Source organism: Sabethes cyaneus, chromosome 3, assembly GCF_943734655.1.
Source record: "Sabethes cyaneus chromosome 3, idSabCyanKW18_F2, whole genome shotgun sequence".
Lineage (NCBI taxonomy): Eukaryota > Metazoa > Arthropoda > Insecta > Diptera > Culicidae > Sabethes > Sabethes cyaneus.
In genome coordinates this window covers 240,903,494-240,917,449 of record NC_071355.1, presented here as the reverse complement: position 1 = coordinate 240,917,449, position 13,956 = coordinate 240,903,494, and the positions used below count along the sequence as shown (strand labels likewise).

The following is a 13,956-nucleotide window of genomic DNA, read 5'->3' as shown; positions in this document are numbered from 1 at the left end:
ACTCAATTGAAATAAAAAAAGAACTGTTAGATTCAAAAAACGACGGGCTATCAAATGAGGTAAAAAAGCAACTTTTTTGGAAAAATTAAAATACCCAATTTAATTCTACTATGTGTATTTTATTCACGACAGATACGTATTTCGTATTTTGCTTATTAAACGTTTAACCGACAGCTTTTATTCAGCACTTGCTGTATAGCTGCTTTTCAAGTATGTCTAAACACCTCTGTTCAATGCTTATACAGTTGGTTTTGGAGAATTTAAGCAGCACAGTGCTGAATATGGGCGTGGAAGATGCGTTTGTATGACTGTTATGTAACGTATAGTAAAATGTTTATTCAGTACGTATAGATATGTTTATTAAACTTCTGCTGATGACACTGAAGCTACGTTTATTCGACAGCTGTTCAACATTTAGACAATAGAAAGAAAAAAAATGCAGCTAAGTATTTTTATTTTATTTTGTGGGTTTCGTTATTTTCATGGCCATTTTAGTATGCATATATTATAATTTAATAAGAGACTTAATAGGAAATCATTGGTTGACTCAAAATTCATCAAGCCTGCCATATAATTTTTTTATTCACCCGGGTTCGAACTTACATCCTGTCGGTCGGAAGCCGTCAACGAACACATCTGAGATAATCTGACATATGACAGGCGCCGAGTTTTCAGCCGATGTAGATTTACCAGCTTAAGTTTGTCAAGCGTGGAACAAAAATGGGCTAAAATCAAGGGTAAGTCACTGAGAACATTCCGTTCACCTCTTTCATAGAAATTTTGTTCAGTCTGTGCCTTACTGTGCTGCCGAGGTGCTGATCATGTGAAACCTGTCAAATTCGCCAGCGCTCAGATTGACCGTTTGATCGTTTTGACATTAACAAACATTGGCAGGGCTGCCAATTTCTAACATTTCAAAATTTAAATGTCAAAAATGTGGGCCACAGTGTGCCATAAACTGTGAAATGAGTGTACCGCAATTGCAATCAATGAGGTCAGCTGTTCCCTAAATTGAGCCTGCCTCAATGTTCTAAGCGACTTACCCTTGGCTAAAATACATTTAAGCGCTGAAGAGTAGTTTCTTAAATCATGTTTGGCATCTGCTGTACAAGATTACTTTAGAAGTATTTATTCCGCACATGTTAAACATTTAACAAACTATTTGTACTAAAATAAAGCATTTCGCTTGTACCACCAGCAACATAACACAGTCACAACGCAGAGGTCTTTTTTCTTGTGAATAATTTCGACGGTGAGCGGTTCTACTGAATAAATTTCACTGGAAACTAGAAATCCAGAATGTTAGTTAGCAGTGATGTGGTTAGCAGCAGCAGTGATTAGTTAACAGTAGGAATAATTCGTGCTAGTACCGCAGAGGAGGAATACTTTTGTCACCCCGTCATTAGTTTACGCAGATAGTCCTGAGCTTCCAGAAAACAAAAAAGAGCAGCGGGTGGCACGAGAAGCAGTGGTATTTTTGCGTACCGGCAGCGGGAGCTGGTCACACGATTACGGCGCTACCAGCAGTGGTGGTATCGCCACTATGCCACCCAACCATAACAATAGAGGTTTTCCGTCAGATCATACCCCTCCTTTTCCTATTTTTTCTCAAAAGTACTCCCAATACGAGTGACAATGGTGCAAAAATATATTTTTTTCGTTGACTCTAGAATTTACTACGATTTTTTAAACAATGCAAATTGCAAGAATGTTGAGTTTCTTTTCACCAAATCACGAATGTTGAGTTTTAAAAAATTCGTTTCGGCTGCACTGTTTATCAAAATTTTCAGATTTTCTGGCAGCATTGCTTAACAGTTTTTGACATATGTGTACCAGCGGTAGAGTGAAAAGGATAAAACGAATGAAAAGCTAATGATTACCTTCTTTTTCATTTCGTTTGTTGCTTGCCACAAGAGTAAAGAGTGGCACAAATGGTTTCGAAGTGGTGAAAATAGAGGACACTGGTACAAAAAGGCATGTAAGACATCCGAGAAGTGACCGGTTGAAATATACGTATTTTAGTTTTTCATTTTTACAGTAGTTAGAGGCTTTAATAAAGAAAGTTTTATAAGGGTATCATTTCTAAGAGTCAAAACCGAACATTTAGTGAAAAAAAAATTTTTGACGGAAAACCTCTATTCTGGCGGCTTCAGCCCGAAGAAATTCATCTCGCTGAGCAAACCCATTGTGAGTAACTTGCAAAGCGTTAAGCAGAGCTGGTTGTCTTTGGATAAGTTTGTTAAAATTATCGGTACGACGAGCGATAACGACACGCCGAGAGAAAAGATACACACCGTGCAGGCAACAACACTTAAAAGGTTCCACGACCAGCAAAGATTTGCGGCGGCTAAAAGTGGTTATGCAAATGTTTTCTATTCTTAATGTATCAAAAAAATAAAAATAAAGTGTACCTAATATAAATTTAAAGCATAAATTATAAAGTGTAAAGTATAAAGTGTCATTCAAGTTATCGATGTTATTGGCTGCCATCAAGCACCTTTTATTCCATACCTGCTCTTAGTGGTGCTCCTGATACGTTTGTACGACAATTATTCGACACATATTCTACAATTCCTCTTAGCAATGCAGCTGATGCGTTTGGGCAACTTTCATTCCACTCTTATTCCACACTCGCTCTCAGCAATGCAGCTGATACGTTTGCGCAACGCTCATTCCACTCTTATTCCACTTTTATTCCACACCTTCTCGCAGTAATGCTGCTCATCATTTATTCCACTGTTATTCCACGCTTGCTCTCAGCAATGCTGTAAATTCGTTTGTACAACATTTATTCCACTGTTCTTCCACTTTTATTCTGCACTTGCTCTCAGCAATGCTGCTGATACATTTGCGCAACGCTCATTCCACACTTATTCCACTATTATTCCACACTTGATCTCCGTAATGCTGCTGATACGTTTGCGCAATGCTCATTCCACTCTTATTCCTCTTTTACTCCACAATTGCTCTTGACCGACAAGTTTGCACAACGTCTATTCGACATGCATTTTCATGGTAGCTTTTAAGCGACCATTATTCCACACCTGCTCTTAGCTGTTCTGCCGATACGTTTGCATAACGTTTATTCGACTCTTATTCCGCAATTATATAACAACGTATAAATGTTGATTAGAAGCTAGAAAAAACGTAAGATATGACGTTTAAACAACAGACAATTCAGCAAATTCGCTTATTCAGCACCGAATGCTACCACACAAATCTTATTCCACACCTGCTTGTTTAGGTGCTGCCGTTTTGTTCCTTGGGAATTGTTACGCAATTTTGTAGGGGAGGGGGCTTTGAGTGATAATGTTACGCGTAACTACATAAACAAAAATATAAGAAAAATAAACTATTTTGAAAATATGTATATAAATACTTAAAAACTAATTACCCGACATTTGTGAGCTAAATTGCAATAAGCTAGTGTGTCGCAATCATCAGCAGAGCGATCGAGCATACATACAGCTGTAAAAGTTACGCGATACGTGTATGGGTGGGGGAGGGAAACAATAGAGGTTTTCCGTCAAAATTTTTTTTTCCACTAAATGTTCGGTTTTGACTCTTAGAAATGATACCCATATAAAACTTTCTTTATTAAAACCTCTAACTACTGTAAAAATGAAAAACTAAAATACGTATATTTCAACCCGTCACTTCTCGGATGTATTACATGCCTTTTTGTACCAGTGTCCTCTATTTTCACCACTTCGAAACCATTTATGCCACTCTTTACTCTTGTGGCAAGCAACGCACGAAACGAAAAAGAAGGTAATCTTTAGCTTCATTCGTTTTGTCCTTTTCACTCAACCGCTGATACACATATGTCAATATCTGTTGTGCAATGCTGCCAGAAAATCTAAAAATTTTAATAAACAGTGCAGCCGAAACGAATTTTTTAAAACTCAACATTCGTGATTTGGTGAAAAGAAACTCACCATTCTTGCAATTTACATTGTTTGAAAAATCGTATTGTCAATTGCAAGGAAAATTGTACCATCCAAAGTGCGATATCGCTCATAAAAGTGCTATTTTGCATTAAATCGTTTCGGTATCTTCGGCGCACTTATTGCTTGGAAGGTAACGAAAAAGTGCGCCGAAGATACCGAAACGATTTAATGCAAAATAGCACTTTTATGAGCGATATCGCACTTTGGATGGTACAATTTTCCTTGCAATTGACAATAGTAAATTCTAGAGTCAACGAAAAAAATATATTTTTGCACCATTATCACTCGTATTGGGAGTACTTTCGAGAAAAAATAAGAAAAGAAGGGGTATGATCTGACGGAAAACCTCTATTGTTAGAAATTGTTACAACGGGGTGGGGGGCTCGTGAAAATGGCATTTTTAGCGTTATGTAATATTTGAACGGCTCCTAAAGTCTTTTTCTATAGAACAAATCATCATACCGTCAATTGACAGATACTGACGCCCTTGTTTACGTTTTAGAAAATTTTCCTTTTCGTTTATAGCGAATGTAGCGAGTGTTTTAACAGTTTACAGGCATATTGGCTTTTAAATTTAGTCCTAATGCTGGTTAAACTCGGTTTAAACAACAAACTTGCCGTTTAAACAGGTGAAACTTTTTTGAACTCTGCGGTCTGTTTGTAAACAAGGGCGCCAGTATCTGCCAGATGACGTCACCTTGATTTGGTCTATTCTAAAAAACTCGGACACCATTTATGTTTTAAAAATCATAACTTCTGGAACAAGCATAGTAAATTTAAAAAAAATTAAAGAAAACTGATTTACTCAGCAGTTCTATGAATCGAATCGATCGAATCAAATACGGTTTATTTCAATGTGATCATGAAAAACTGAGAAAAAATTAAAAGAAATTACTAGTTTTTGGAGCTTGGCAACAGTGTGGCATTGCGCCTGAATCCTTGCCCGCATCAGGCCCACCGTGCACGCGAGCTTTGCTGTTGCGTGTGCATCATCATGCTTGGTGTGCTGTCAAAATTCAGTTTTGCTTGCCATATATTGGGCACTTTACCCCAAGTCATATGACATTCGAATACGCAGGACGGAATTTTCTTTGCTGGTTGGTTGGCTGCTGGATTTCGGTCGCAAAATAAGTCGGATTATTATTGCAACGAAGCAATTTTCTCAGCTGAATTCTCGATCGTTTTCCGCAAGTACACGCACTCCAATTACCGAAGAACACAATGTCCGAAGTGCAGGATTTGATGTCGTCGCTGCCGGACGACAAAATTGGTAAGTTCAAAAAATTTGTTTTTTTTTCTATTCATAGTGACTATCCCGAAAAAATCAATAGTTTACTGGAAAAATAGATATGTTTTTTGATACATTTAACGCAACAAATGAAACGGTAGTGTTTTTAAAATTACATTTTCAATAATCGAAAAAAAAGTGAAAATTTTTCGGAACTTTAATCACGTGACATACTGTGCCTTTTGTTTGTTTGCAGATATGATTGCGGCCACCAGCGTGCTGCAGCAGCAGGCAGGTGACATTCGCCAGAACAAGCCTAACTGGTCGTCCTACATGCAGTCGCTGATGATCTCACAGGAGGACTTTGCCTGTGTGGGTAGCTTGGACAAGGATAAGAAATCGCAGGCCCAGTACTTGCAGGACAATCCTAGCCAGTGTGCCAAGACCTTTTTGAATTTGCTGTCGCACGTTTCCAAGGATCAAACCATTCAGTATATTCTGGTGATGATTGACGATCTGCTGCAGGAGGACCGCACCCGGGTGGCGATCTTCCACGATTATGCCAACAAGCGGAAGGAAAGTGTCTGGGCGCCGTTTCTCAATCTGCTGAACCGACAGGACGGGTTCATCGTTAACATGGCGTCCCGGGTTGTGGGTAAGCTGGCTTGCTGGGGTCAGGAGGTGATGCCCAAGTCGGATCTTCACTTCTACCTGCAATGGCTGAAGGATCAACTGACAGTGGCTGTAAGTATCGTTGGTCGAAAGCGGCTCCCTAAACTTCCTGTTTCTTTAAAATGCACTGTTGATGCTAACCACCCGCTGGATAATGTTTGGTGATACTAATTCTGACTGTTTCGCAAGAAAGATTCGCACTTTCTCTAACAGGACATCGCTGTGATGAGTGTGGTGTGTTCCTGTTTTCACTGCTATTGTGTCCTTTTATTGACTGTTTGACTTCTCTTTTGATGTGTTCGTTTGAATCACTAACGCACTGATCGGTTTGCTAACTCTACAATGTTTAGATTGTTTACCTCAATGCTGGTTTTAGTGGAAAGAGAAGCTACCTCTCAAATTTGAATGATTCTCCTATTATATGGTTCGTAACATGCATAAGGTATGTTCGTATGATTGAAACAATGCAAAACATGCATTTGAAAAGAATCGTCAAATTCTCTTAGGTTGCTTGTATTTAGCTAAATTACCAAATATTGGCCCAGTTTGAGAAAATTTGTGTTCCTGTTTCGGTTGTGCCTGTATTGAAAAACTTCTTTCTTTTCTAAATTGTTGTAAAACTCTTCAACTATTCTGTAATCTGTTTATCGAGCTAGGCTCAAAAGCTGTTGATTGAAATTGAAGCAGCGGAGAAAAAGCGAATCGAAGAGGCGGCGGCGGCTCACCACCACGGGCATGGACATCACGCTCATCACGGTGGTCTTGGCGAACTACAGCACCATCAGCATCACCAGATCCAGGAAAAATACCGCGAGATATCGAGTGCCATCGATGAACCACGGCAGCGCCCGGCCGACGGATCGCTGCACGTCTCGCTAACGGTAGTCGACCAAAGATCTCATGCCTCTTCATTTTAGCGGAGAGCTTTTTCTTTCGTTTGTACTGAACAGAAGCATACGCCTCTGCTGGATACCATATATATTCGCCAAATTTCTCCATCCTCACGGCATTTTTAGATTCGGATTATTTTTGTAATGTTCAAATTTGTCATTCGATGTATTCCGCACTTTGCACTCAGCATGCTGCCATCACAATCTGCCGCAAGGTCCTATCCTGTTTGTATTCTCTTCCTCTATTATAATTGTTAGAATAATCTCCAGTTCTATTTCAATCTGCACTAATCTGTCATTTATTTCCGAGATTATTATGTTTTGCAGTCACACGCATGTTGCACCGCAATGGTGCTTTCGATGTTGTTCCATTTTCGATATCTTTTCCTATCATTGTTGCGGAAGTTTACCTTTCTTTTTGGCATTTATCTAATACGGTTTTATTGCGCATTATTGTAGAACAATGAGTACATTCAATCGGTTGGCCGCTGCCTGCAGATGATGCTTCGTGTGGATGAGTACCGTTTTGCGTTCGTCACCGTCGACGGAATCAGTACGCTGATTAGTATTCTATCCTCGCGTGTCAACTTCCAGGTCGGTGTTCATAGTTTAATTCAACTTATTGAAATAATCATCGAATTTCGAACTGTCTTGGCGTAGGTCCAATACCAACTGGTATTCTGCTTGTGGGTGCTAACTTTCAACCCGCTGCTGGCGGAAAAGATGAACAAATTCAACGTGATCCCCATTCTGGCGGACATTCTGAGCGACAGCGCCAAGGAGAAGGTGACTCGCATCATACTGGCCGTTTTCCGTAACATGATCGAAAAGCCGGAGGACTCCCAGGTCGCCAAGGAGCACTGCATTGCCATGGTGCAGTGCAAGGTCATGAAGCAGCTGCAGATTCTGGAGCAGCGTCGCTTCGACGACGAGGATATTGCGGCCGACTTGGAGTTTCTCATCGAGAAGCTGCAGAACTCGGTGCACGATCTGAGTTCGTTCGATGAGTATGCAACCGAGATCAAGAGCGCTCGGTTGGAGTGGTCACCGGTGCACAAGTCCGCTAAGTTCTGGCGTGAAAATGCGCAACGTTTGAACGAGAAGAACTATGAGTTGCTTCGCATCCTGGTCCATTTGCTCGAAACTTCCAAGGATCCCTTGGTACTGTCCGTCGCTAGCTATGATATTGGAGAATATGTACGACACTACCCCAGAGGAAAGCAGTACGTTTCTTTCATTAAATTATTTACGTTGAAATTAAACAACTAATTTGTATGGTATTTCGACAGTGTTATTGAACAGCTGGGAGGAAAGCAGCTAGTCATGCAGTTGCTGGCCCACGAGGATCCTAATGTTCGTTACGAAGCTTTGCTGGCAGTACAGAAGCTGATGGTCCACAATTGGTAATTTTAAACCAATCATTTATGAGTTGAAAAAAAAAATTAATTTGTTATTAATCTTTAGGGAATACCTTGGCAAGCAGTTGGAGAAGGAAAACGAAAAAACTCCGCAAGCGGGTTCCACAATCAGCGGCAAAGCCTAAACCCGTAGCCCGTTTTGTTATTCCTGTTTTCTGTTTTTCAGTTTTCTATATTTTAACCGCGTGCAACAGAGCAACGTTTCATTAGTGTTTGACGAACCGCATTCCCGTCTACGTTTGAAAGCTGTAAGTTTTGTTTCTCCGAAACATTTTTGTTAAGTCGCTTGCAATGAGTTAATTGTGCAAATGTTTATGGCCCTCGCAAATCGATGGCGTTGTTTGTATTTTAATCATGATGTATTATTGATCAATCCAACAAAAAAAAAGCTTAACTATAAATAATATAGTCTAGTATAACTTAGAGTCGGTGGACAGTGCAGTTTTTCGGTTAGCCGTCAGATAATGGCAAACTGCATTCGACTTACGTGCGTAAGTGTATAATAAAATGTATTTACTAAAATAAATGAATTACTATCGTGTTATGGAATCATTGTCCAATTGTTTATTCGCCTATACTAGCAGTTGAGGGCTACCACTCTCCAATTCCTCAGACACCGAGTACTCTCCGCCAGATCTCACTCCACCTGGTCTAACCATCTTGCTCGCTGCGTTCCTGGTCATCTTGTTCCTACCGGATTTGAGACGAACACCATCTTTTCAGGATAGTTATCCGACATTCTTGCAACATGCCCTGCCCATCGTGTCCGTCCGTTCAGCTTTAGCCACCTTCTGGATACTGGGTTCGTCATAGAGCTGTGCGAGTTCATGATTCATCCTCCGCCTTCATACTCCGTTCTCCTGTACGTCGCCTTCCTCGAGCATTGTTCATGTTTCATGCCCGTAGAGGACAACCGGTCTAATAAGCGTCTTGTACAGGGTGCACTTTGTACGGGGACTTGGTTCGCTCGACCTCAATTGCTTGTGAAGCCCGTAGTAAGCAGGACTTCTGCTGATAATACGCCTCCGAATCTCATGGCTGGTATCATTGTCCGCCGTTACCAGTGAGCCGAGGTAGACAAATTCATCGACTACCTCAAACTCGTCGCCGTCGATCAATATACTACTGCCCAAGCGGCGTCGTTCGGCCTCGGTTCCGCTGGCTAGCATGTACTTTATTTTAGACGTATGTACCTTTAACTCAATCTTTTCTGCTTCGCGCTTTAGTCTGGTGTACTGTTCAGCCACCGTCACAGATGTTCCGCCGATAACATCCATGTTATCGGTAAAGCAGACGAATTGACTAGATTTGTTGAATATCATGCCCCGGGTGTTGATATCCGCTCGGTTCTTAACACCTTGTAGCGCTATGTTGAACAGCAGGCATGACAAAGCCCTCTGTATGATTCGAATAAATTTGCTGTTCTCGTCCATGATTTTTCATAGCTCTTTCCGGTCGATGGTATCATATGCGGCTTTGAAGTCAACGAACAAATGGTTCGTGGGAACTCTGTATTCACGGCCCTTTTGGAGGGTTTGCCGCAGTGTAAATATTTGATCCGTATCAGAGCGAACTTCGACGAAGTTGACTTGATAAGTTCTCACAAATCTGTTCGCAATTGGTGATAGTCGGCGCGAAATGATTTTAAACAGCACTTTATAGGCGGCATTGAGAACGGTGATCGCTTGATAGTTCTCGCACTCCAACTTGTCGCCCTTTTTATAGATCGGGCAGATGACCCCATCTTTCCACTTCTCCGGTAGCTGTTCTGTATCCCAAATTCAAATAATTAGCCGGTGCGTATAAACGACCAGCTTTTCTGGTTCCATTTTAATAAGCTCCGTTTCAATGGCATTTTTCTCAGCTAACCTGTTGTTCTTTAGCCGCATGATAGCCTCCTTAACTTCGCCTATCGCTGAGGCTGGCACCTCTTTTCCGTTTGTTGCACCGTCGAAATCGCTTTTCCCGTCGCCATGGTTCTCCACCTGGGCGATATTCAGGTATTCGTCAAAGTGCTGCTTCCACCTATCGGTCACATTACGATCGTCGATCGGAATACTGACAGTCTTATCCCGGTACATTTCGGCTCGCGGCACAAAGCCTTTGCGGGATCCGTTCAGTTTCTGGTAGAACTTTCGCGTTTCCTGAGAACGATTCAGCCGCTCCTACGCTGCATATTCCTGCTCTTCCCGGTTGTGCTTTTTCTCCCGAAAGATTTGGTTTCGCTGCATCTTCTTCTGTTTGTGTCTTTCCACGTTCTGACGTTTGACGTCAATCGTTCCGCGGATTCGGGGCCACTTCCCCGATGGAGCTCCCCAAGTCCCCGCTACACTGCTGATGGCTGTTTTGATAGTGTTCCAACCGTCCTCGAGAGGGGCTTCGTCCAGCTTGTCCTCTTCCAGCAGCGCAGCTTCGAGTGAATGCGCGTAGTTTGTGGCGACGTCTGGCGAGATCTAACCGAGGCTGGCGTCGCTACCGAATGTTGTTCACAACGGAGAGTCTTGGGCGCATCTTAACCCTCAGTAGGTAATGGTCCGAGTCAACGTTTAGCGCTTCGATAGTATCTGACGTCGACAATGTCTGAGAAGCGCCGACTGTCGATCAAAACGTGGTCGATCTATGAGTCTGTCTGATGTGGTGACCTCCAGGTGTACTTCCCAAGTAACAACGGTAGCTGAATTGCAAGAGCAATATGGCTGTTTACGGGTTGGTTTAAGGTGATCAAAGCTGCGTAAAATAAGCACTCAAATGGTGTTTAAATAAGCGATGTTTAAGCTACTTTAAGTTTTTTAAACCAGTTCTCTCCCAAAAGCTGATAAAAAAGCTTAATAGCGGATTTTTCTCCTAAACAATCTTCTTCTAAACAACCATAAACATCAAACCGTTTTACGGCTGCTTAAAGGTGTTAAAATGTAGAGTGGAAGCTTTCATTAGGTTCACAGCTTTCAAACTACTTTAAGTCTGCTTAAGGGTGTTAAAGTGGCTTTACAAACTTCTACCAAGTTTTCTTTCGGCTCACAGCACACATACTATCACATCATAGAATTTCGCAATTCGGCTGACAGCAAAAGTTTGTCAGTTACCGACATTATGGACTGCTTCACGCTAGACAGGCTAGGCTTCAGGTGTAAAGATATTCTCACTGTCTGTTCTGCCGATGCAAATGGGGCGGATCATACGGTGAGTGCTTATGGATCCAAAAGATGGCGGGTTCAATTCCTAGAAAAAAGACATGCATTTTTAATTAGCTAGCTACTTGTACGAATTAAAGTTATTCGAAACTAAAAATATCGCGTTCACGGCGAAATAAAAATGACGCGTTCCATTTTTTTAAATTTAAAAATAGATTTTTTTTGGCTGCATAAAGGTTGATGAAGCGTTGATTAAGCGACTGGAAAAGTAGATTGCAAAACTATTTCTCGTTCTAAAAATTGAATTGACAGCATTGTGCAAATTGGCTATTTCAAAGCGCAAAAAAGTTTCTATTAAGCTTCCTTGCAGCTTCAAAAGCAGCTATTAATTAGCCTGAAGCTTGATAAAATCACCAGATTAAGATGTTTAAGAGCTGAAAAAAGGTTTTCATTTCTAAACCTAAACCATAGATCAGCCACAGGTTGAATAAAATCAGCTATAAAAGCGTTTGATCAGCCTGAAATTGTTACTTGGGATCGTTAAGATTATGGCACCTCAGCCGCAGAAGGTTAAAATCAAAACGATGACACATCTTCTCATTTGGCATCACTGGAATTGGCTCTGAATAAAAATCCGGTACTACTAAACGCGCATTGTTTCTTTTCTTCCTTTTTTTCGCTTAACCATGTTAGTTTGTTTTGTTTTGTTTCAAACGAGTTGCAGTAAAAGCCGGTAATATTAATTTTTAAATTAAAAAGTACCTATCTTGGTTTAATTTCGTAATTGTCCTAAGCCTAACATTCGGATCCGGTAGTAAATCATGAAACACAACGTTCATCCGTACGAACCGAAGCCGAAGCGGTTTATTCCCGCTCGGTTACACAGTCTGGATCCGTTACCGGTGCTATCGACGGTGGGTGATGTGAAATTTGACGGAACGTTCACCGGTCTCTCGGTAGAAGTGATCAACCCGGAAGCAATCCGACATCTTTCGCTTGCCGGCGGTTTCGGCCAGGGCACTCGATCCCGTTCGATTCCGGTGTCTGTGCACAGTCGAGCCGTGGAAACGGTACGAGAACGGCAACTTGAAAGACGTCGCGAATGGCAAAAGAAATATGGGCTGGACAGTTCCTTAGAAAGTGCAAAGGTGCGTGTAATCGGGGAGGACATCGAGGAAAAGTTGAACAATGGCAGTATTTTTCTCAGAGACTTGGAAGAAAGTCCAGCAAAATACGAAAGTGATCCATTTCCTGTACACGAGAATCTCAGTTTGATGTTTGAAGAAGCAATGTTCCTTGTTGACAAGTTGAACTGTCTGAATGTTAAAACTTTGGACGGACAACCTATGAGTGCTGAACAGCTGCTGGATAAATTCTCCGCCCTTAAACCAAATTTTTTATCAAGCTACGCTGCATACATTTTCTTTAAATCAAAGAACTGGGTAATCAAAAGCGGACTTAAATTCGGAGGGGACTACAGTAAGGTTTTTCTTACAATATATAAAACTTTAGAGTCATTTTTGTTTGTTTTAGTATTGTACCAAAAAGGACCTCAATATTTCCATGCATCATTCATCGCTTTAATACAACCGTATCAAGATGGCCAGCAGTTCGCAAACAATGGACATTATTTGGACAATTACGATTTTCAATGCTTCAATAGGATAGCCGAAACTACCGCTAAAAATTTACTAGTCCTAGAGGTACACTACCCTACCGGTGTTGATCCTACGAACTACAGAGAGTGCATGAGTCGCCTTCCAGAGTTCAAGGTTAGTGAAATATTCCCGCGGCACTATAACTGTGCTAATCTTCGCAGCAATCAGTAGAGAATTGTGAGTAAATTAGAAACTATATTCTATTCAACTGTACCAAATATATTATTTTATAATCTTTTGATGATACGGGGCAGTACGTTACAAGTTCATGTTCCGATATTTCTTAGATAAGCCGGTTCGTCTGTACTCTGCTCGTTCTTCCAGGTAAATCTCCCGACACTCAGCCTTGAAGTGCTCGTCGTTGTACCATTTGAGGTAGCAGGCCTTAAGTGCTTTGTTTTCTGTTTGGCATTTCATCGGCATTAAAATGCCAGCATCTTTGCAACACGTTTCGAAATACTGCACTTCCTCTAGGCACTTTTCCGTTTTAGCTCGCTCACGCATAATCTTCGGAATAAGGACTTCGACTTCGACCTTCCGAAGGCGCTTATCGTTGGGGTCTCCTAATACGCATTAGATGATGTAAACTTACGTAAACTCGTATTTGGGGAGGAATATAATTTTAAAATTACCCAATCCATGTGGGCCGCCTTGGTTCAAACCAATGGTATTTGTTTCATGGTTTGCGTCAGCAAATGTATGGGCCATTGATAGATGTGAGCAGATTTTTCTTGCGACTTGCGATATTAAAAACGAATACGATTTGAACTAGCACCGAAATCAAAACAAACCTCCATCCAATCCAAAGTAAATTGATATATACCAGGTATATGACAATGCGAGCTGTCATATACACTTTGCACTAACACATCTACACTAGTTCTGAGATTTCGAGCATTTTGTATGGAAAATTAGTTAATTTTTTAAAAAAATCGTTGGATACGCAAGATTTGTCTATTTTTTTCTCACAGTTTTTATGTTTATGCTTAGAACATTATTTCTAGTATGT

At 41.0% G+C, this 13,956-nt stretch overlaps 3 protein-coding genes across 4 annotated transcripts; 2 read left to right on the top strand and 1 right to left on the bottom strand.

The window, feature by feature from the left end:
- The first annotated feature begins 5,016 nt into the window (after positions 1 to 5,016).
- LOC128744692 (V-type proton ATPase subunit H) lies at positions 5,017 to 8,701 on the top strand. 2 transcript variants are annotated; one of them, XM_053841861.1, is made up of 7 exons: positions 5,017 to 5,220; positions 5,435 to 5,922; positions 6,507 to 6,731; positions 7,200 to 7,334; positions 7,401 to 7,963; positions 8,030 to 8,143; positions 8,205 to 8,701. In XM_053841861.1, the coding sequence occupies exons 1-7, from the start codon at positions 5,172 to 5,174 to the stop codon at positions 8,281 to 8,283; spliced, it is 1,653 nt and encodes a 550-aa protein (XP_053697836.1). In that variant the 5' UTR covers positions 5,017 to 5,171; the 3' UTR covers positions 8,284 to 8,701. The 2 variants fall into 2 exon arrangements, with proteins under 2 accessions (XP_053697836.1, XP_053697838.1); XM_053841863.1 differs by lacking the exon at positions 6,507 to 6,731.
- Positions 8,702 to 12,110: 3,409 nt separating this feature from the next.
- On the top strand, positions 12,111 to 13,187 carry LOC128740966 (tRNA-splicing endonuclease subunit Sen2). The gene is made up of 2 exons (XM_053836542.1): positions 12,111 to 12,768; positions 12,823 to 13,187. The coding sequence occupies exons 1-2, from the start codon at positions 12,111 to 12,113 to the stop codon at positions 13,116 to 13,118; spliced, it is 954 nt and encodes a 317-aa protein (XP_053692517.1). The 3' UTR covers positions 13,119 to 13,187.
- On the bottom strand, positions 13,062 to 13,744 carry LOC128742611 (COX assembly mitochondrial protein homolog). The gene is made up of 2 exons (XM_053839023.1): positions 13,580 to 13,744; positions 13,062 to 13,510 (listed from the first exon to the last, which is right to left on the bottom strand). Exons 1-2 carry the CDS (start codon positions 13,653 to 13,655, stop codon positions 13,206 to 13,208), a joined length of 381 nt encoding a protein of 126 aa, XP_053694998.1. The 5' UTR covers positions 13,656 to 13,744; the 3' UTR covers positions 13,062 to 13,205.
- Positions 13,745 to 13,956: the final 212 nt, after the last annotated feature.

Excerpts from the sequence above, each read along its gene's own strand:
- LOC128744692 (XM_053841861.1), top strand. The coding sequence starts at position 5,172 with ATGTCCGAAGTGCAGGATTTGATGTCGTCGCTGCCGGACGACAAAATT. Across the intron at positions 6,732-7,199 it reads CGCTGCACGTCTCGCTAACG|AACAATGAGTACATTCAATC; the intron begins GTAGTCGACCAA and ends GCATTATTGTAG. Across the intron at positions 7,964-8,029 it reads CACTACCCCAGAGGAAAGCA|TGTTATTGAACAGCTGGGAG; the intron begins GTACGTTTCTTT and ends GTATTTCGACAG.
- LOC128740966 (XM_053836542.1), top strand. The coding sequence starts at position 12,111 with ATGAAACACAACGTTCATCCGTACGAACCGAAGCCGAAGCGGTTTATT. Across the intron at positions 12,769-12,822 it reads TAAATTCGGAGGGGACTACA|TATTGTACCAAAAAGGACCT; the intron begins GTAAGGTTTTTC and ends TGTTTGTTTTAG.
- LOC128742611 (XM_053839023.1), bottom strand. The coding sequence starts at position 13,655 with ATGGCCCATACATTTGCTGACGCAAACCATGAAACAAATACCATTGGT. Across the intron at positions 13,511-13,579 it reads AGGCGGCCCACATGGATTGG|GAGACCCCAACGATAAGCGC; the intron begins GTAATTTTAAAA and ends AATGCGTATTAG.